This window comes from Meriones unguiculatus, assembly GCF_030254825.1.
Source record: "Meriones unguiculatus strain TT.TT164.6M chromosome X unlocalized genomic scaffold, Bangor_MerUng_6.1 ChrX_unordered_Scaffold_30, whole genome shotgun sequence".
Taxonomy (NCBI): domain Eukaryota; kingdom Metazoa; phylum Chordata; class Mammalia; order Rodentia; family Muridae; genus Meriones; species Meriones unguiculatus.
In genome coordinates this window covers 2,382,591-2,404,980 of record NW_026843706.1, presented here as the reverse complement: position 1 = coordinate 2,404,980, position 22,390 = coordinate 2,382,591, and the positions used below count along the sequence as shown (strand labels likewise).

The 22,390-nt window shown below is 39.5% G+C and overlaps 1 protein-coding gene across 5 annotated transcripts in view; it reads left to right on the top strand.

The window, feature by feature from the left end:
• The window catches only part of Apoo (apolipoprotein O), a 66,640-nt gene that overhangs the window by 18,585 nt on the left and 25,665 nt on the right, over window positions 1–22,390 (top strand). For all 5 annotated transcript variants that reach the window (XR_009589133.1, XM_060376754.1, XM_060376755.1 and 2 more), the window contains exons 4-7: window positions 3,718–3,772; window positions 8,400–8,495; window positions 12,586–12,677; window positions 16,706–16,786. Coding sequence is in view for 4 of the 5 variants with exons in the window: in XM_060376754.1 (XP_060232737.1) it covers window positions 3,718–3,772; window positions 8,400–8,495; window positions 12,586–12,677; window positions 16,706–16,786 (324 nt within the window). In the remaining variant the exon portion in view is untranslated. The remainder of the gene's footprint in view (window positions 1–3,717; window positions 3,773–8,399; window positions 8,496–12,585; window positions 12,678–16,705; window positions 16,787–22,390) is intronic.

The following is a 22,390-nucleotide window of genomic DNA, read 5'->3' as shown; positions in this document are numbered from 1 at the left end:
TGCTGCTACAGGTTGTGGTGGGCAGTTTAAAACTTAGCCATTAGGTGTCACTGGTGGTGTTGCTGCCTCCCAAGGCATAGCACTGTGGAGCTTTTACAGTTTCTTGTTACCAAGTTCTAACATTGAAATCAAATAAGTTTTACAACCAACTACATAATAGAACAGTATAAAACAATTTTAAAACTGTATTTGAACTATTCTGGCCATACCAAACCTATTGGCCAGAAGGAAACAGCATTAATCCATTCATTCAGGAAATGGCAGCCTGGTACACACTTCAGATATGAATAGACCTTCACAAACCAAGGTTGAATCACACAGGATGTCTCAAAAATACAACCCTGAATTATATATATATAAATTATATATATATATAATTATATATATATATAATTTATATATAATTATATATATAAAACATGCATATGTGTGTATGTATATAGATATATATACATACATATATACATGTATATAGATAGATACACATACATGTATATACATATACATACATGTATATCTATCTGTATACATGTGTGTATATAGATAGATACACGTATGTATATGTATATACATGTATGTGTATCTATCTATATCTATATAGATAGATACACATGTATGTACATATATGTATATAGATACATGTATATAGATAGATACACATGTATGTAGATATACATGTATGTATATAGATATACATATATACATGTATATACATATATGTATATATACACATATATCTATATACATACATACATGTGTATATATATACATATATGTATATATGTATGCATGTATATAAAATCCATAAAGACATTATTATAAAATACCTGATAAACTTTAAAATGTTTCATAGCCTTAAACACATTTTAAAAAAGAAATCTGCTTTTGCAATATCAAAATAAGTACCCCCTTTTAGGAGTGAAGTCACAAAGCATAACCATAATTTTAAAAGTCAGGACTAAATTTTATCAGTATAAACAATTCAGTCTGTAAAATCAATACCAATTGAAAATGAGACTTGTTTCTTAGTCTAAAAGGAGAAAGGATGATAAACAGAATTCATAACAACTAAGAGGTTCTGTAATTTTTTTCTTTGCCCTACACCACACCACGTGGCAATTTCAAGATGACAGAGTCATATCATATGACAGGCCACATGGTTGCTCTTTAAAAACGTCTGGGTTTTATAGATGTTACAAACACAAATGCACAGATATATATGTTCTAAACAAGAGTTTGAAGTTAACCTTTAAACATATTCAATAACTATTATTCTATAACCAAGACATACAGAGCATAGTAACCATTTATGATCAGTCAGAAATAAACATGTAATGGCCATACATACATTTGAAACAAACAGACAAAACTTTCCTTACTCCCACCAGCTGTAAATTCAAGTGCTTTGTTATCTGTGAATCCAGGCAGGAGCTGGGGCTCCCAGCAACATTGCTTGGTTTCAGGGGGCGGCAGGGGCAGTTCTGTACACCACAGCTACTCCTTGGTACCTGCCTGCCGCCAAAACTACTGGAGTACCCTTCAATTCCCAGAGTAGTGGGCACTGCCACGGTGGAAGTTCACTGCTTGTCCTGGAGGTCAGGCTTTCACAAGCTGCACTCTTCACAGCAGCACAAGCTCCCTCTGCCTGAGGGTTTCAGCTAGCGCTTCTGCCCAGGGGCAACAACCCTTGGGGTGGAGGTGGCTTGATGCCGTGCATGATACCAACACCACCACTCCCCCAGCCATCTTCCCCAGCCAGGCCATCCTAGCCTTCCAGGTGGGAGTGTGTGGCTGGGCGCCAGCCAGGGTGCAGTGGTCTCCCACTGAACTCACCTGGCCCTGACTACATGCCCCCACCTACCCCATGCCTGCAGCCAGTGTTCAGGGAAAGCAGCGGTAGCTATGGTGCAGTGGTGGCTGGCAGCAGAAGCTTGGCATGAGCTCTCTCCTGCTCACTTACCCAGCCCAACAGCAGTTAGTGCTGCCTGCCCGCCTTCCTGGCAGGCTCTTTCCCATCCACAGCAAGAGGCTAGAGGCTAGGGTTTTCGGAATTGTGTGGGCTATGGTGCTGTTGGCCATCCCGCACTTGGCTGCTTCCCAACATGTCCACCCTGAGGCGTGCTTCCTCCGGCAACCAGAGGCGTCCCAGCTTGTAGTGCTGGGAACATGAGGCAGGTAGGGTCACCGCAGTGCACAGCTGTTTGGTCACCGGCCTACTTGAGACCATCACAAGCAAATAGAAACACAAAAAGATAAGAATATACTGGTATAGTGCATGCACAAAGAGAAAATAAGAAGAAAACCCAACACTCAGAACAGTGGCCTGTCCCTTGATGGGGCCTCCATTCTGTTTCATTAGGGTTGGCCTTCCCCTTGGGCTCCACCCAACTACACCAGAGTTTGGAAAGGCGGCCTGTCATTCTGCTGAATCAGCATATCCCAAATGGGCTCTGTCAAGCTCCACCAGACCAGAGGCTGGAGCAGTGGCAGAGATGCCAAGCCTTGGCCTCCACATACTGTAGCCATCCCTTGGTACCTCCTCACCACTGCCACCACCGGAGCCTGTGGAGCATGTCTCGAGCCTCCCTGAGATGGGCAGGAATTAAGTCTAGGGGTTTAGAAGGGGTCTGTCCCATGTTGTCAGTCTTACCCATCCACACACACACACACACACACACACACACTACGTATGTGTCATATGTATGACAGACAAGACAGTCAACCAGAAAGACATACACAGAGCCAGACAACAGATCCCGCTGCTTGTGCTGAGAAAAACTGAAAGTAGGACAGTGGGGAATTGCCTCAGCACTGTGTGAGTGACCTGTGAGTCCTTATCCAGAGATCACAGAAAACTAGGGGCGTTTTGTCCCCCCTTACAGAAACTTAAGGGTTCTCAGTCCCCTCCAATGGGGTACCACCCACCCCTGTGGCCCACAGTTGTCTAGCATGTCTATTGTAACCGTTCCCGACCACACAGATGACAGATCCTCAAGACCCGAAACAGAAACTAGAGGAACATTGAGACAGACACAGACAAAGAGACACAGAAAAGACACTTACCAGCCGGTCCTTAAACCTTTGTTTCAGGCATCCTGGTGGTCTTGGGAATCACGGACAAGCCCCCAAGATGTTATGCCCAAGTCTCATGGACTGCAGAGACCACCAAGGGCTGATTCTGATGCAAATGCAGGAGATTTTATTGTCTTGTTCCTGGAATTGGTGACTTACTACCTAGTTCCTGGACTGGTGACTTGCAGAGGGTCAGGCCTGGTCCTCTCAGCATCCTCCTGGAGCTTGAGTCATTATAAGCCACTTGACGTGGGTGTTGGGAATTGAACTCTTGCCCTCTGCAAGAACATTGTGCACTCTTAGCCACTGAGCTATCACTCCAGTCCTTTAATTTTCTATCTTAATATTTCCTTCAGCAAGAAGACTAGGTTTTCAAAACCAGGAATGTTTGCTTCCTGTGGCAATAGTAAAGCATTTTGATGAATAGGTTAGTCTAGTGAAAGGAACATTACAAAAAAGGAGAGAAAAGCAATAAAACTGAAAGTAGATCCCTTTGTTCAAAAAAACATTAATAGCTGGAGGTGTAGCTCAGTAGTAGTGATGCTTAACCTGCTGGAGGCAGGGAATTCCCCTGTAGCACCAAAAAGTATTAATATTGATAATTTATTTGGTAAACCCTATTCATTATATCTCTTTTTATCTTAGGAGATATATTCCCGAACTAAACCAAAGGTGGAAGGCTTTGTCCAGTGGGGAATAGGTAAGTTGAGTTTTAATTAGGCAAAATCAATTACTTCTTCCTCTTGAATTACTGAACTGGCTCTTCATGAATAGGCTCTGGAAATTAGAGTCCTTGAGGTTGTATGGAAAAATTTAGAGCTCTGTAGATGTTTTGTGGAAGGTGATCTATGTTTGAAGCAGGTTTCAGAGGTGTAGTATTTCATGAATCTCTTCATTATTAGTTTTGTTGGGCTAGCATGTGCTCCCTGGATTTAAAAAAAAGTTTTGAGCTGGGCATGTTGTGTCATGCATATATCATCCCAGCACTCAGGGAGGCAGAGGCAAGCAGATCTCTGTGAGTTTGAGGTTAGCCTGATCTAGAAAGAAAGTCTAGGACAGTCCAGGCTATACAGAGAAACTCTTGTTTCAAAACAAAACAAAACAAAAAACAAAAACAAAAAGCAAAGTCCAGGGCTTGGATAGTTCAGTAGTGAATGTTTTCTTAGAATTGATAAGGTCCAGTGCTTAAAAATATTAAAGATTATAGTGGACTACAACTTGCTTACTCCTCACTGAACTTTCTTAGTCATACTAATTCATTAGCTGCCATTAGTAAATGTTACACAGGCCAGACGTGGTGGGATATGCCTTTAATTACAGCACTCAGGAGGAAGAGGACAATGGAGCTCTGCTAGTTCATGGGTTATGGTTCTACATAGTGAGATCCAGGACAGCCAGAACTGCATAGAGAGATCCTGTCCCAGAAACAATCAAACAAAAACAAAAGCAAAAAACTTTTTAAAGAAAGGTTCACAAATCCAGATGCAGGAAAAAATTGAGCTGGTTTACCTGGGAAAGTATGCATAAATAGTAGTGTTCTTACATTTTAAAAGCTTTATTGTCCTTGATTGTGTCTCACTTATGGGCCACTTGTCACATGCACTCATAAACCGAGTTTGTAGTCTAATGTTTTGTCTAATTTTAGCCAGGAACTAGTAAATTAGTAGAGATATTGACAGATATTTCATTCTCTTTCGGACATCTTAGCACATTAATGTTTCACTTTTCCAAGGGTTTGCTCTCATGGTGGAATAATTGTCTTAGTCAGTGCTCTGTTGCTGTGAAGAGACACCATGATCAAGGCAACTCTTATAAACGAAAACATTTAATTGGGGCTGGTTTATAGTTTCAGAGTATCATCATGGCGGGAAACATGACAGTGTGCAGGCAGACATGGTACTGGAGAAAGAGATAAGAGTTCTATATCTGGATCCAGAGGCAGCAGGAAGTGAATGACCTATGGGTAAAGCTTTATCTTCTGAGACCTTGAAACCTACAGTGACACACCTCCTTCAGCAAAGCCACACCTACTCCAGTAAGGGAGGAGGGATCATTTTATTCAGACTACCACCACTTGTTACTGAGGAGTTCCCCTCACTGTTAACTTGTCATTTCCCACTGATTAATGGCAATGGCAGCAGGCATTATTGAGGTATTTTGTCTTTTCTCTTCCTGAACAGAGTTACTACAAAGACGTTGTTTTTTCTCAAGACAGGGTTTCTCAGTGTAACAGCCTTGGCTGTCCTAGACTCACTTTGGAGACCAGCCTGGCCTCAAACTCACAGAGATCTGCCTGCCTCTGCCTCCTGAGTGCTGGGATTACAGGAGTGTGCCACCAAGCCCAGCCGTATTACAAAATGAAGAAACATTTCATTTTGCCAAGACTTCTAGTCTATTTTCCAGCAGTCACAGCTAAGGCATATTACCAGAAGGTAGGCTTTGGCTTTAGGTGTGATCTTTAAATATGTCTTCTTTCCCATTTCCTTATGATTCACTCCCTTTGGCTCAGCTCACCAAACTCCTCTAGCTATCTTCCTGTCAACTGAACTGTGTGCATGTCTGAAGTTTGCCTCAATGATCCAGAAAAAAGGATAGACAGTAAAAGCTAGGTTAAAGTCAAACTTAACAAAAGACCAGGTGGGATTTAATACAGATATAAAACAAACCCTATAGTAATGTTTAAAATGATTATTGTATTCCCCAGAGAATCCGGGAAAATGAAAACTGGCATGTATCTGCCATTACAGTAGGACAAAACTAATGACTCTTATTTGTTAATATTCAGTTCAGAGTACTTTTGTTAAGTCATCATCATGTCAGGCATTGATGATCAACATTAAGACAGTGGTCAAAGTTAGGCACTGTGATGGGTTCTACTCAGGAGACTAATAAGGGAGGAGGATCACAGAATTGAGGCCAGTCTGGACCACATAGCAATACCCTGCGTTAAAACAAAATATCAGCCCCCCATCCACAAAAGAAATGATAGTAACAGTCATTGAGAGATATACATAATAAATTATTTAATATTATTCCGAATACAGAGAAAGTTACAAGGTTGAGAGGAAGTGGACTAGTTAAAAAGATTGTGGAGATAGTAGCAGTCAGGGAAGGATTTCTAAAGGTAAATCTTCAAGGAGCAGTGTTAACCATGTTCACAGTGTTAGTTAAAATGAAGGGGTGGGACTCTGGACAGTGAACCACAGAGCAGGCACAGTGTGATCAATGCCTCGAGACAGGACTCAGTATTGGCTTTTCCAGGAAGAACTGTAAATACAGGGAGGGCTAAAGATGAAGTTGAGAGAGAGAGAGAGAATGAAGGCTTTCTAAGTCATGACCTAGCTTCAGGTCATTTATTAATTCATCCAATATGAATCAACTCTTGGCAGCCTATTTCAATTATTAATTTTTAAGGTGAGCATACAAAGTAATGGGTTTCACAATGACACATGTGTATATGTCATTGTACCTGGCAGTGAACAAAGATGTTGAATGAATATCCACTGTTATCACTGAGAGAAGGTAGAATATGTCTAAAAAAATCTATCATGAGGAAGCATATATTCTGTGTGGGGAGACATAAAACATATTCATGAATGATGGAATACAAGGTTCCCTGGGGTGAGATAGCGAGGGTGGTGCAGAGAATCACATCCGCTGGTACTTCAGAGACAGAGGCAGTGTCTGTGGTGATGAACAGGAGAGAGTGCCCAGTCAGACTCTAATTCACTATGAGACTTCAAGCCAGAATTCGCTGGCTTCAGTGAGGAGAGGAGACATGCAGATCCAAGTCCGGAGACATGCTTTGTTTTGAGCTAACCACAGCAGTCTTTTCTAATCTCCTGGCCCCTTCTCATTCTCTGGCTTGTTCTGTCTTTAGCTGTGTCTATCTTGTTCTCTGATTCAACCTCTCTCTGTAAAACTCTGCTGGTAAAACTGCCTCCTTTCCCTCTATGCATTGCTCCTTAAGTAGCTTTCCTTTCCTCTCTTCTCATGAGAGTTGGGCATATCCTAGTCTGTCAAATCTTTCTCTGATTCATCACTTTTTCTGGTACTCGATTAACACATTACTTTCAACAAGGGTGATGCCTTTTACCAACTAACTTTACCTTCAGTTTGTTATTTAAAGGCATGTATCACTATGCCTGGACCTAAGCGTTTCTTTACCTGAAACTTTACAGACTAGCCTTGAACTCAGATCGCTTGCCTCTAGAGCTCTCCTGGATTAAAACTGTGTTTGTATTCCAGATGGGTTGCACAGACCTAGAAGGTCTTTGGATGTGATCCCTTGCCAGAGTAGCCATGTTCTGAATTAAAATTCCTCTATAGAAATATGTAGTGCTCGTTTTAAAAACTGTACTTTATTTGGGGTGTTTAGGCCTCTACTGCCCTTCCAACCTCCCAACCCTATGTAGGAGAGAGAAGGTTAGTGGAGCGAGGGAGCATGGACTTCCTTTACTTCTCCCAGCTGTTTAGGGTCAATGGGCTTTTGGGGGTTATACTAATCTTCTGATGGGATTTTGGGGGATATACTAATGTCTGTCAACAGCAGATGCAGCCAGCAGTCTCCTGCAAGCCGCTGCTCTCTGAAGTGTTTTTCTCTGTCACTCTGCCCCAAACTGCCACACAGTCCCATCTCTCTGGTGTCTCCAAACCGCTACAGGTCAACACTGCACTCCATACCTTCTCTTTCTGGGCTCCCATATTTTTATCCTCTAAGAGTCCTAGATCATGCCCCTCTCCATGCCACATGAGGCATGAGGCAGGCCATTACCAACTGCCAAAAGCCATGCCCCGTGTGAGACCATTAATACCTGTGGACAACCTATAGCCCAACTAAAAGTCCCACACTTGGGATTAAAACAAAAACTTGTTTACATAACATAACTGAGTTTTTAAAGAAACCAAAACTTCCATTACAAAAATATATTGGCACAGTTGGCCCTCGTGGTATGTATCTGTCAGTTCATCATTCAGAAGGTGAAGCAAGATTGTGAGTTCCAGGCCTGTCTGGGATACAAAGCAAGTTTAAATTCAGCCTGGGCTGTGTAGCAAGACTATCTTTAAAAATGTGAGCTAGGTTTGGTGACACATACCTGTAATCCCAGCCCTTGGGAGTGAGGCAGTATGGTCATCCGTTGAAGGCCACTCCATACTAAATGAAACCAGACTTACAAAACCAAAAAACAAATATGTATTATCAGAAAGCAAAGAATGTGTGTTTGGGGAACATTTGGTATGGTATGTTGTAGTTATGTATGAGACTTTTGCTTTTGTTTTTTAATGAGTAATTTATGGAGTTATTTCCCAATCTTATTCCATTGTAGACAAATATGAATATCTTCAAAATGCGCCTCCTGGATTTTTCCCAAGACTTGGTGTTATTGGTTTTGCTGGTTTTGTTGGACTCATTTTTGCTAGAGGTAGGTGCAATTTTTTAGGTTTTTTTTCCCCAGTCAATTTATATGGAAGAGATAGGGTATATATTTGGCTATTTATCTGTATTTAATAGGTTTTAGATAAGTTGACTCCTGAATGTCGACTTCTCAATATATAATTTATGTGCTTCTTTACCCCATTATATTTGATTTTAAACATACACAGAAATTATATACTTTGTAAGAAAAGAAATTAGTTATACTTAATAAGCACATTTGCTTGTTCAAATATCTATTGCTCTATGGTACAGAGAGAGTAAACTTCTGTTCAAAGTTTTTCACACTTAACAAATTGTTTGTAAACGTTTCACTGTTGTCAGGTATGGTGGCACATGCCTTTAATTCCAGGATGGGGCAGGCAGAGGCGGGTGGATCTCTGTGAGTTAGAGGCTAACCTAGTCAACAAAGTGATTCCAGGAGATACCCTGTCTTGAAAAACAAAACAAAACAAAAAGTTTCACTGTTATGATCAGGCTATTAATCACAGGAGGAGAGTGATGGACAGTGATTTACTAGTTTATTAATTTCTTCAGTTAGTGATGATATAAAAACTTTAAAAATGCTCTGAATATTATTGTGAGGGGGCTGGGGTGCATAGCTCAGTGGCAGAATCCTTTTATGCTTGAGGCCATGGACTTGATTTAAGCACCAGAAAATATTACTTTATTGTACTACTTACTATATCACAAAACAATAATGATAATAAAAGGCTTCACTATGAAGAGATTATTTTTTTGTTGTTTGTTTTTCAAGACAGGGTTTCTCTGTGTAGCCTTGGCTGTCCTAGACTCACTTTGTAGACCAGCCTGGCCTCGAACTTGCAGAGATCTGCCTGCCTCTGACTCCCAAGTGCTGGGATCACAGGCGTGCTCCAGCATGCCCAGCATGAGATTTTTTTTTTAATGATTTATTTTGAGTTTTACTTTTGTAAAAGGAATGTTTATGGCATAGATGAATTAGAAGCTTAGTGTGATAATTCTAGGCTAAGACGCAAGAAGACTGTCTTAATGCCAATCTAGGCTACATAGTGAGTTCCAAGCCGGCCTAGCCTACAGAGTGAGATTTTCCCAAACAATTAAAAACTTCAATGTAGAGATATCCCAACAAAGAACACTGTAATCTGACCACCATAAGAGAGGCCATGGTTTATACCGATATCTCTAGTATCCCTCTTTGTGGATAAGGTGTTATTTTAGGAGGATGAACACTGCATTGGTGCCACCCTTGGTTCACCCGAGGCATAAATTCTTGCACATTTTCCTGTTTTATCCTCTACCAGTTTGTTTTCACTGCCAAAGCTATATCCTGCTCTTTGTTGTATGTGGTCCACTTTCTTCCCAGTTCCATTTGTCGCCTAGACAGAGACTCTAACATAGCTGTTGTAATGGACTTTTTCATACTCACTAATGAGCCCCATTTTCTGGGTGTTTGTGTCACCTCCTCCTTGGTGTATTCAGCCATGTTGTTGAACTACATGCTTAAGTTACTTTTTAAAAAGTGTACATGGAAGACAAACTTTCCAAGACCTTTTATGTCTGTCCACATGACAGTTTGGATAGCTTGGAGTTCTTTTTCATCCAAACCAGCAGATGGCAGAGTGTGTAGCCAGTCTAGATACTTGCTTCTCTCTCTCTCTCTCTCTCTCTCTCTCTCTCTCTCTCTTAATTCTTGGAAATTTTGATGATCTTTAATGTTTGGAATTTCTGTGGCATGGTGACTACACATAGATGCTTAAATAGCTTTTGGTGAGAAAATTGTTAATGTGCCTTCTTCAGCTCAAGAGTTATATGTATGTGCATTTTCTTTGAGGATTTGCTTTCCTTTTCCTTCCTGAATGCTTTTAGTTAATAATCGAGTTCTTTCTAAGAGATTGTACTATGTTTTATGTTTTTCTTTGTGAATATTTTCCTTTGGTCATTTCTATGAGGTCTGGTTCTCCATATGCTCCTTTTATGTTGCAGGCTCTCATCCAACGTCTGCTGATCTATGTTTGTCGAGTTATGGTTCAGAATAAGGCTATTACAGTGCTAGTAAGAACTTTGTATATAGCTGTGGCTTGCCAGTAGGCAGGTTCTATGTTAGGGTAAGCTGGGTAAGAGGAAAAGGCCTTTTTTTAAAATTATATATTTTAATTTTATGTGCACTAGTGTTTATCCACATGTCTGTGATGAAATCTCTGTGTGTAGTTGTTAGATCCCTGTAACTGGAGTTATAGACATTAGTAAGCCACATGTGGGTGCTGAGAGTTGGACCCAGGTCCCCTGGAAGAACAGCCAGTGTTCTTAACCACTGAGCCATCTCTCCAGCTAACGTCTTTACTCTTAAGCACTAACATCAGTGTGTGTGTGTGTGTGTGTGTGTGTGTGTGTGTGTGTGCACATACCTATTGGGGGGAGCAGCCTGGGATCTTGTACATGTCAGGCAAGTGCTTTATCAACTGTGCTACATTCCTAACAGTTGACACTTTTTTTGTTGTGCTGGAAATTAAACCCAGGGCTTTACTTAAGCTAAACAAGTAATCTACCACTGATGTACAATCCCAGCCTGCATTATTTGCTTCTGCCAGTGGCCACTCTGAGTTTTCTGATCTGTATGCTTTTCTCTTAGTACTTTTTTAATGAACTCTCAGGAAGGAGAGGAAAAGAACAATTGTCTTTTGTATTTATATAGGTTTTTTTTTTAACTTTTTTTTTGTTTTTTTAGAAATGATGATTTCAAATTGGGTATGCTGGTAATCCTAGCACTGTAATCCCACACCTGTAATCCTACCATAAAATAAGCAGAGGCAGAAAAGTCACAAGTTTAAGTCTAGTCTGGGCTACATAGTGAGATTATCTCAAAAAAGCAAAACGAAGTAAAAAAGCAAAGCAACACAAACAAAACCTAGAAAAACATATATACTTTCAGGCCAATTTAGGCAACATTGCATTAATTAATTAATGGTGGCTCTATTGAAATATTTCTTCAGTGAAGGAAGTCAGTTACAAAGAATCATACTTTATATGATTCCACATATATAAAATTACTAGAGTAGGTAAATCCATAGAGATCAAAAATAAGTTTCCCTTAGCCTTATGTGTTTATAGTTCCTTCCTTCCTTCCTACCTTTTCTACCTTCCTTCCTTCCATTTTTTTTTTTTTTGGTACTGGGGAATTTTAGGGCCTTGTGCATGCTAAGCATGTTTTACCCTCAAAGGTGAGGGCTTTGAGAGTAATAGAATTGATTGTGATGATGGTTATACAGCTTTGTGAATACAATAGAAATCATTGTTGTAGTGAGAATTCTGAAATTTTGGTTTCTTTAAAAACACAGAAATATTATAAGAATGCGTTATCCTTTTAATTCCAGGTATGGGGATATGGGGCTATTTTGGACTGTCCACTACAGCTGACTACGATTTGCCTCCTGCTCTAGCAGAGGCATGGTTTTGCCAGCTGCAGATAGTTCTTCAATTGCGTGATATTTGGAATGCTGGGAACTTTTCAGAGGGTTTGTAAATGCTAGGGCCCTGAGAAATGGGGTGGCTGGTTGTTGGCTCTTCAGGGAGATTGTTTGAGGTTTGTTAGTAGTCGCGGTGAACAAGAAACAAGAAAGAAGTTAAATTAAGGATCTTTATCTCTCTCCCTCCCCTCTAGCCTTCTTTTCTATCTAGTGATGGGGTGAAATTGGGAGGATAAAGAGTGGGAAAAAAGAACCCACAAAGTTGCAAAGACCAGCCACAAGTAAAGAGGAAATAAGAAATTAGATTCAGGGATGTCTATCTCTCTGTCTCCCCTCTATCCTTCTTTCTCTCTTATATATTATAAGGGGCAAAGCCAGGTGGTAAAGGCTGGGAAAAAGAAGAACCTACCAAGTTTCAAAGACTGTATTTTTGTACTTTAAATGGGTGAAATGTATGAATTTTTTATATTGCAAAGCTGTAAAGAATTAGTAATTCATTTTGTTATATGCACTATTAAGTAATATCTCCATTTAGGGTCTAAGATGTCTTGTTTGGCATTGAAAGTATGAGGCAAATTGTGAGAGTAAGGATATTAAATCATCTGATAGTATGTACCACTTTTTATTGATCAGGTTCAAAAATAAAGAAGCTGGTGTATCCTCCTTTTTTCATGGGATTAGGTGCCTCTATCTATTACCCACAACAAGCCATCTCCATTGCCCAGGTGAGTCAGACCCAGTATGCAAGGATGTTCTTTGCTCTAGCTTTTGTGTGACTTTCTGGTTTATTTTATTTTGCAGTTCTTAAAACACCAAACTACAATTTATTTTATAGCCAATTTAAAAGTTTTTTTCCCACCATTTATCTCATGTCAGTAATGTCAGTGTTCACAGAATACGTACTAACTCGAATATTAATCCAAGAAAATTTAAGATAGCATTCACATACTTATATAGAAATCTAAAGACTGAACTTCCAAAGCTGATAATTACAGGCTACTTTCAGCCTGCCCTCATTGGTATTATCTGTACAGACTGTGCTCTAGACTTCATGCTTTCTCCCTGGTATTGGTGCTAGACTCACTTTCATTACTGTGGCATCAGGTGTGTGGTCGCCTCTGTTGTGGGGATTGTATTTGGGATTTTCAGTTAACTGTCCTCTTACTCTTTAGACCTTAGTTTGATGACATCATGACAAGTAGATAGAGCACAGTTGGCTGATAACTTGGGTAAAGGTAGACCACAGGGTTTCCAGGCACAGTCTTAAGATCAGTAGTATCAACATGTCCTGGGAACTTGTCAGAGATGCAAATTCTCATGCTCCACTTCAGGCTAATTGAATTACGCAGTGTAAGCATGTGGACTAGCCATCTGTGTTGTAGCTGGGCTTCCAGGTGATTCGAATGTCATGATATTTGAGAATAAGCTTTAGATACTGGTCTGAAGTCAGTGGCGCTGTACACATAGAATCCCTGGGAAAATCGGTGAGAGGTACTCTGCAGCTTAGGAAAATAGGGATCCACTTGCCAGAGGTTCCATGTTACATGGAGATGCTGTCTTAGGAAGAGACAGCAGTGCAGTCATTGGAATCATGAGCCAGCCCAGCCCAACACTGGGATCGTTGGATTCCTCATGACGGATGTCTTAATTCCCATGGGCTTCAGTTGTAGGTGGGAATCTAATGGCCACAGCAGTGAGAAATTGATATGTTTGGTAATGAGAACAGGCAGGACCTTTCCATCATTAGCTTCAGATTGTAACAGTCCTGGAGGCAGGTTGTTAATGTTCCTGTCCCAGTCCCAGCTCCAGCTCAGAAACAATGAATAATGTCTGCCTTGCTTTGAGAAAAGAAAAGGCGTTAAACATCATTCTAGTTTCTTCAAGTTTAAGAAGTAAATGGTGGGCAGGGGCTGGCTGCTGGTTGTGAATCAGCTGTGGCTGTCCTCACAAAGAGGTGCCTTTTTTGCTTTCTGTAACTCAGCATTTGTTGCAAAACATCTTCCGTATTTACCACCAAGGTAGTAGGACATGATGAAAAGATACGGAAAGTGAATAGTGGTAATGGTTGAGCAGTAAGGATAGCTTTACTGCCCTGAATGATACTCCTAAAACAATTAAAACGGTAAATTTTGTGTTATATATTTTTTTTCTCATTTTAAATTTTATTTGCTTTTAAAAATCATGTCATGCATATTTTACTACAAGAAAACCAAGCCAGAAGAGCACTAGCCATGAAAGAGGTTTTCCAATGTTATATCATGTTGTTTAGTTCTTTTTTTACATTTTCAATTTTCTTAGAAACCTCTTTCTTAGAAACCTGCCCAATCTTGGGCACATCACTTAACCACTTAAATTCTGTTCTGTTCCGTACTATATAGATAAAAATAATATAAAATCACCATAGTTTGGGGCTGGGGAAGTAGTAGCTTGGTGGCAGAGCACTTGCCTAGCATGTGTAAAAGTTCCAGGCCCAAATTACAAAAAAAGAAAAGTTACCCTCATATTGATAGAAATCGTTATTTTCCTTTCAGAAATGTAAAAAACCAAGGACAGCAGTATCATATGTGTTATTTCCTTAACATATCTAACAAGGAGCCCAAGACTCTTAACATACCATATTTTAAGAGCAGTAGGTACAACTGAGGAATATGATTTGCAGAAATTGGCATGTTACAGAGACCTCTTTCTTTAATTAAAATTTTATTTTTTCGGATTAATTACAGTTTATTCACTTTATATCCCAGCTATAGCCTCCTTCCTCACTTTCTCCCAATACACCCTCCCTCCCTCATCTCCTCCCATGCCCCTCTCCAAGTCCACTGATAGGGGAGGCCCTCTTCCCCTTCCATCTGACCTTAGTCTATCAGGTCTCATCAGGACTGGCTGCACTGTCCTTCTCTTTGGCCTGGCAAGGCTGCTCCCCCACAGGGAGGGGGGTGGAGACCTCTCCTTTTTACAAGCATTGGTACTGCAGACAAATCAGTTGGCCCTTAAGTATATCCTCATTAATAGTCTTCATGTCCTTAGTGTTCTGTAGTATAGGGATAACTCATGTGAAGGTGGTTTGTAAAACAATACAAAGATTAATTATAAAAATTAGGAAGAGAATGGTAACGACTTTTCAAAATTCTAAGTGTTAGGGCTGGAGGGCCCCATGGTTAAGAGCTGTTACTGTTCATCCAAAAGTGTTTGATTCCCAGCACCCACATCAGGCAGCTCACAACCACCTGTAACTCCAGTCTAGTGGATCTGATGCCCTCTTTTGGCCTTCCTATTTAGCTGCATACACATGACAGATGTACATGTACCTGTGTGCACATGAGCACACAAACACACACACACACACACACACACAAAAAGCAAACACACAAACAAACGATTTTGAAGTGTGATGGTATAGAGCAATCAGCATTCTTTGTTGTAAGAACCAATGAATGAAAATTACTAGAAGCAGTTTTTAAAGACCCAATACTTGGAAAAAATTTTTTAGGTACCTGGAGAGTTGGCTCAGTGAAGAACACTTGTTTTTTTTTTTTTTTTTTTCTTGGCAGAGGACCCAGGTTTGATTCTCACATGGCAGCTCTCAACTATTTGTAGTTCCAGTCCCAGATGATCTGATGATGCCCTCTTCTAACTTCCTTGACCTCTGAAGGCATCACACACATCTGTGGTGTACTGTATACATCAGGCAACACACACACCTCTGTGTCTCAGTCTCTGTCTGTCTATCTGTCTCTGTCTCTCTCTCTCTGTTTCTAGCTCTCTCTCTCTCTCTCCCTCCAGTAATTCAGGCCAGCTAGCCAAAGATAGGCAAACAAATTTTAAGGTCATGACTCTCTAAGGCCAGGACCTCATGGGGTGTTAGAAGATCAATTTTGGATCATGCTACCTACAAAATCCCTATAGTAATTAAAAGACTTCATCATGGCAGTGCCTGGGAAAATTAGAAGCATCTCCATTGAGTTCACATTTTTACATCTAAGTCTTTAAAACGAATGAGTGACTTTCACCTAAGTTTGAGCTGGTTGGCTGCAATGTACAAGGGTGGGTACTAGATGGGTTAGGTGGATGTATCTTCCTTTTTGGGATTTTAGGAATTTCTCATATCATCAGTGGTCTCCTACATTTCGCTTAGAAGATAGAATCTTTTGGGAGCTGGGATGTAGGTATCAGTAGCATGCATAACGTCCCAGGTTTGACCATTAGCACCAGTAATGAAAGATATGCACATAATTTATGGCAAGTCATTTTAAGAGATAACTAAATGTAATCTGACTATTTTTCTTCTTATCCTTTTCCTACCTTTGTTTTTTTAAATTTTATTTTCAATATTTAGTTTTTATTTTTCTGTTATACCACAGTTTTTTTTGCTTTTGAGACAGGATTTCACTCAGGCTTGTCTTGATTTTGCAGCAATCTATCTGCCTCAGCCTCCTAAGTGCTGAGATACAGATGTAAGTCACCAAACTGAGGTAGAAATTTCTTTTCTCTTTGTTTTGTGGTACTAGAGATTGAAGCCAGGATGTTTCCTAGGCAAGTGCTCTACTATTGAACTATACCCCCAGCATATTACGTAGGTTTAATGGATATGTCCCAAGCTTTCCTGTAGTAAGTAGCTATACACACACACACACACACACCACAGCCCTCCTCCCACCCCCACCACAGCAGTCAAATGCAGTACTTTTGGAAATGGGAGAAAATAATTCTCTCATAAAAGAGAATTTTCTGTCTTTTCTGTTTGTGTTTCAAGGTCAGCGGAGAGAAGTTATATGACTTGGGATTACGAGGGTACATAGTTGTAGAAGATTTGTGGAAGGAACATGTCCAGAAGGTGAGAAGCATTTGTATTATCTTTCTTTTGATTTAAATATGTGGTTCTTGTAAGGTTTTGTAAAATACTTAAATAACTTTATTCCTTTAATTGCTGCTTCTGCTGGCTTTTAGTCATATATCCTACTTAGATTTTCGAGTGTCCTTTGTGGAGTAACAGTAGAATGTCTGAGTATTTAGTTATTAATAATTGTTAAAAAAATGACCAAAATGCATCCTAATGTAACTTTAAAATGTAACTTCTATTCTGTTCTATACATAGTTTCCTCAGAGTGTACTGTATTATCCAAAAGTTGTACCATAAATGGATTTAAGGCCAGTGAGATGGCTCAGTGTGTAGAGAGGGCTTTCCTGTCAAGTCTAATGACTTGAGTTTGGTCCTGACAACCCACGTGGCGGAAAGAGAAAACTCATTCCCACAAGTTGTCCTTTAACCTACACACACATACACATGTAAATAAATGTGATTGAAAGTATTTGGGCTGGAGAAATAGCTCAGTGATTAAGAACACTGGCTGTACTTCCAGAAGACTTGGATTAGATTCCTAGCATCCACATGGTGGCTTACCAACTGTATTCCTGATGTATCTGCATCTTCTGGCCTCCAAAGGCACCAAGTACACACATGGTGCACATGCATCTATACAAGCAAAACATCCATACACATAAAATTGTTAAGTGATAGAAAAAAGCCCTAGATTCAAATGGAATAAATGATGCTCTCAGTTAAAAAAAAAAAAGGATAACTGAGACGTACACCCTTCCTTGATTTTATACTTAGTCGTAAGCTCTGTTTTTGCCTTTAGTATTATTTGTTTATCTCCCATCTAAAGGTGTAGCTTTGGTATGTTAGGGAATTGTCATAGGCTGTATTCTCTGTGCCATCTGATAGATGAATAGCAGAGAGAGTAGGTTGTGTCATCATAAGGGTGTACCACTTTTCATCTCTCCTAGTGGCCACATAGCTGATTGTGGCCTGTAGAAATGCTCTCTTTGATAAAGAGCCAGGCGGTGGTGGCACACACCTTTTTACCCTACCACTTAGGAGGCAGGGGCAGATGGAGCTCTGAGTTCAAGGCCAGCCTGGTCTACACAGAGAAACCATGTCTAGAAAAACAAAAACAAAACAAAAAGACAAAACAACAAAAACAAACAAAAAGACAAAAAAAAGAATGCCTCTTTTGTGTTCAGAGATCCAGCTAATGGCAAACTGGGGTTCTTAATGTTAACATACTTCTGCAGTATAGGTCAAAAAAGTTTGTCTCCAATTATTTCAAAAGAAAATACTCTTATAAAAAGATATAAATAAAAGGTAAAAGGGGCAAATATGAGCGAACTAAATAAATACATGCATGAAAATGTTTTAATAATGAAGCCCCCTATTTTGTATCATTAATACGCACATCACAGTGTCTTTAAATAAATGCACTAGAGTTGTAGCTCAATAAGAAAAAAAGTGAGCTTAGCATGCACAGGGCCCCAGCACCACAAAAATATGTACATATATATGTGTAAATATCAGGATTTAGAGGTAATATTGCAAGCTAAATTATAAGCTCTCCATATTGCATACACAAACAACTTTTAGTGTAATCTCAAGACTAATTTTTACATTGCTTTTAGATTTGTTTTATTTTATACGTATGAATGTTTTGCTTGCATATATGTCTGTGTACCACGTGTATGTCTGGTACCCAAGGAGGTCAGAAGAGGGCATAAAATTCCCTGGAAGTGGAGTTACAGATGGTTGTGGGGCACCATGTGGGTGCTGGGAATTGAGTCTTGGTTCGCTGCAAGAACAAGTGCTACTGAGCCAGCATCAAGACTTGATTCTTATACTGGTGATTTATAAGGGAGTTAGTCCCTTTTGAGTCTTTTTAAACCAGCTCTTTTATTAAGGGCTGGGGATATAGTTCATTGGTAGAGTGCTTCCCTAGCATTCCCTAACAGGGCCCCAGATTCAGTTCCCAGTACCACTCAACACAGCAACCAAAACAAACAAACATCCAACCCAGCCTTTAGTCCCCAACTGACGGCAGTCCTCCTGCCTCACCATCCCAGGTGCACTGATAGCGAGACCAAATCAGTCCCTACTATTTATTGGGCTGTGGTGTAACCACAGACTAGGACATACTAACTTTAGAGGGGAATTTTCTAGGAGCAAAGGTTGGTGTCACCAAGAAGCACCTTTCTCTGACTGCTCAGAGAATTCAATCTAGTGCAGGACTATGGTTAGAACAAATTAAACAGACCAGCATTTTCTGGTAACTTGAAGACCCCAGGAAGAAAAAATATGATTAAAACCCCAGGTATTTAAAGCTATTCATAGATTTTTGTGCAAGTCCTTTTGGAGTCAGGTGGTAAAGATTCTAAATAGCTCATTACCGGGGGCTGGAAAAATGGCTAGAGGGGTCTCTTGACTACTCCTCTAGAAGATGTGGATTCAGTTCATAACTGTCTGTTATTCCAGTTCCAGGTGCTACAGATCCCTCTTCTAGTCTCTTTGAGTGCCAGGTGTGCAAATGGCACACAGACGTACATGTAGGCAAATATCCATACACATAATCAAAAGTTAAATAAGTGAATAGTTCATCATTATGGCTCTACATTTCTGTTTTGTCTGTTACATCTCCACCTTCCTCAAAGTTAATGGGAACTTCATAGTGTTCCTCCATGTATTTACACAGCAAGCCCTAGCAAGTGTACTTCTGATGGCTGTTCTCAACAAGAGAAAATAAAATTGATATTGACTGTGTTAGATGTCTATTACAAATTTTTTGTAGTAGGAGGCCATATTAGCTCAAGGTTTGGTAGGCTTAGATTTCACAGATGATTTGATAATGAAGAACCTTTTTTTCTGATGACATATTGTGACCATCTTCCTCTAGCACCTTGTATGATTTTATGGCTTTTCAGAGGTCTTTTAATTTTTTTTAACCACAGGTACATTTTTATTAGCTTTTTCATCAAATACTAATTATTACCAAGTGGAAGGACAGCATGGTTGAAGGCTATTTGTAGTTGCGAATAAATGGAAAACAGAAAAGAAAATGTCTTAGCTGTTAAGCAATTATCTCCTGTAGGGGACTTCTTTTCTTATTTTTATTTTCATTTTTCATTGTACATATTTTAATTAATTTACTGTTATTATTTTATGAGTATGAGTGTTTTGCCTGCATTCTCTCAATTGGATATCAAATAAATATATGTCAAATAATTCCTAATATAGAAAAGGTGATAACGTATACAACTAAAGTACAAAACAAACCATACAGTGCCAGAAGAAGGGAACAGACATAAGCAAGAGAGCCTGGCTTTTTGAAGGGAACCAAGGGATACTTCATAAAGGGACACTTGTTTGTCTTTTACTTGTTTGGAAGTTATTTTCTTTGTTTGCTTTTGTTTTGTTTTTGAAACAGGGTTTCTCTGTATAGCCCTAGCTGTTTGTCTTGAAACTCATTAGACCAGGCTGGCCTTGAACTCAGAGACCCATCTGCTTCTTCAAAGTTCTGAGATTAAAGGTGTGTTGCCACCACTACCAGCTGGAAGTTTTCAAGTTAAGTGTAATTACCCGTCTCAGTTAAGAGTCTTCTAATTTTTTTTGTATTGTAATGATAGATGAAGTACATATTTTTTGTTATGTACAGTCAAGGAAATTAATGAACATTATGTTTAAAGCAGGAACCTAAAATCTTAAATGCAGGCTGGGAGGATAACTTAGTAAAGTGCTTGCCTTTCAAGCATGAAGACCTGAGGTTGATCCCTAGAACCCACATAAAAAGAATTAGACATGCTGACCTGCCCTTGTAATCCCAACACTGTGTAGGTGGAGATAGGTGGATCCCTGGGTCTCATTGGATAAGCAGCCTAGCCTAATAGGAGAGCTCCAGGTCAGTGAGAGATCCAATCTTCAAAAGTGAACAAGTGGCACTTGATACTGTCCTCTAGCTTACACACACACACACACACAGGCAGGTACACTATACACATGTGCATTTGCACACACATACACAAATTAAAATGGTGTGAGTGATGGCCAGGATTTGTTTTGTTTGAGACAGGATTTTCATGTAGGAGAGTCTGGCACTTCAGACACTGTTCTCCTGCCACAGTCTCCCAAGTAGAGATGATTACAGGGGTGCTGCCCTGTCCAACAGTGGCTTGGTTCATAGCTGTATTTTCCTTGTAACTGTGGTATTATCAAGTACCTAAAACAAATCCGGCACTTTGCTGCTCTGCCATATCCATCTCCCTTTTAGGAATTGATTGTAAAAGTTTTGTCTTCTAGTAGTTATTAGGATAAGGGTATATTTCATTTTGTCATTGTCATTGGTCACTTAAAGAAGTTATTTGCTTCAGCTGAAATGAATTATCTAAAATGTAAAGATAGCTGTATCCACAAGTACTTCCATCACAACATGGTTTTTTGTTTCTTTTTCTATAAATGAGTATATGTCATATGTATACAGTTTCCAATCCAACAATGTACCCACACATGTATGAATCACCTACCTGTTTGTCTCCAGAACTAGGGAATTCCCAGGGCCCTTCCTGTCTCTCAGAGGGAACCACTGACTGAAAGGTGTTTTTTTTTTTTTAATTGCTTTTTTGGTTTTTGGTTTTTTTGAGACAGGGTTTCTTTGTGTAGCCCAGACTGTCCTAAACTTGCTTTGTAGACCATGCTGTCCTCGAACCCAAGAGATCTGCCTGCCTCTGTCTCCCTGAGTGCTAGGATTACAAGCGTGAGCTACTGTTCCTGGCTGCCTTGTTTTTCTGTAAAGTTTTGTTTTTGTTTAAATATATATATATATATATATATATATATATATATAAATAAATAAATAAAATAAAACACACTATGGTCGATCTTACATATTCTTGTTTGTTTTAGCCATGGTTTCATGTTGTCCTGACTGGCCCTAAACTATATAGTTACAGTAAGGGTGACTTTGAACTCCAGAACCTCCTCCCTCAGTCTTTTGAGTGCTAAGATTACAAGTATGAGTCACAACACCCAGTTCAGCTGGCTTAATTTTTCTTTATCTTGGCGTATAAATGTAACACATATCATTATAAACATATAAACTATCTCAATTGACTCTTACTATTTTTCTTATATTCCTTTAATAATATGATTATAAGCAATATAAGACAGTACCGTATTTATTTTAACTTTTGCAGACTATATATTTTCGTGTGGGTAAATATAGCCATTGATGGCTAATTGGGTAGTTTTTAGCATACTGTTAGAGCAACCAGAGCTGTGAGCAGTGTTTGTTCTTTTGTTTGTTTGTGTTTGTTTTTGTTTTCTTGACTGCCTTTGTAGACTTGGGCTGACTTTTAACTTGAGATTGAGGAGAGAGAACTAATTTACCAATGTCTATTTTTGGAAAAGCTTTTTTTGAGCCAGGGTCTCTCTGTGTAACTGGTTGTTCAGTAACTCACTATGTAGACCAGGCTGACTTCAAACTCACAAAGATCCACCTCTCTGTCTCTCCCAAATGCTTGGATTAAAGGCATGAGCCACTATACCCAACTAGAAAAGTTTTAAAACTATAAAACGGTTGCAAAACTAGCACCATTCACTTAGATTCACTGATTAGCA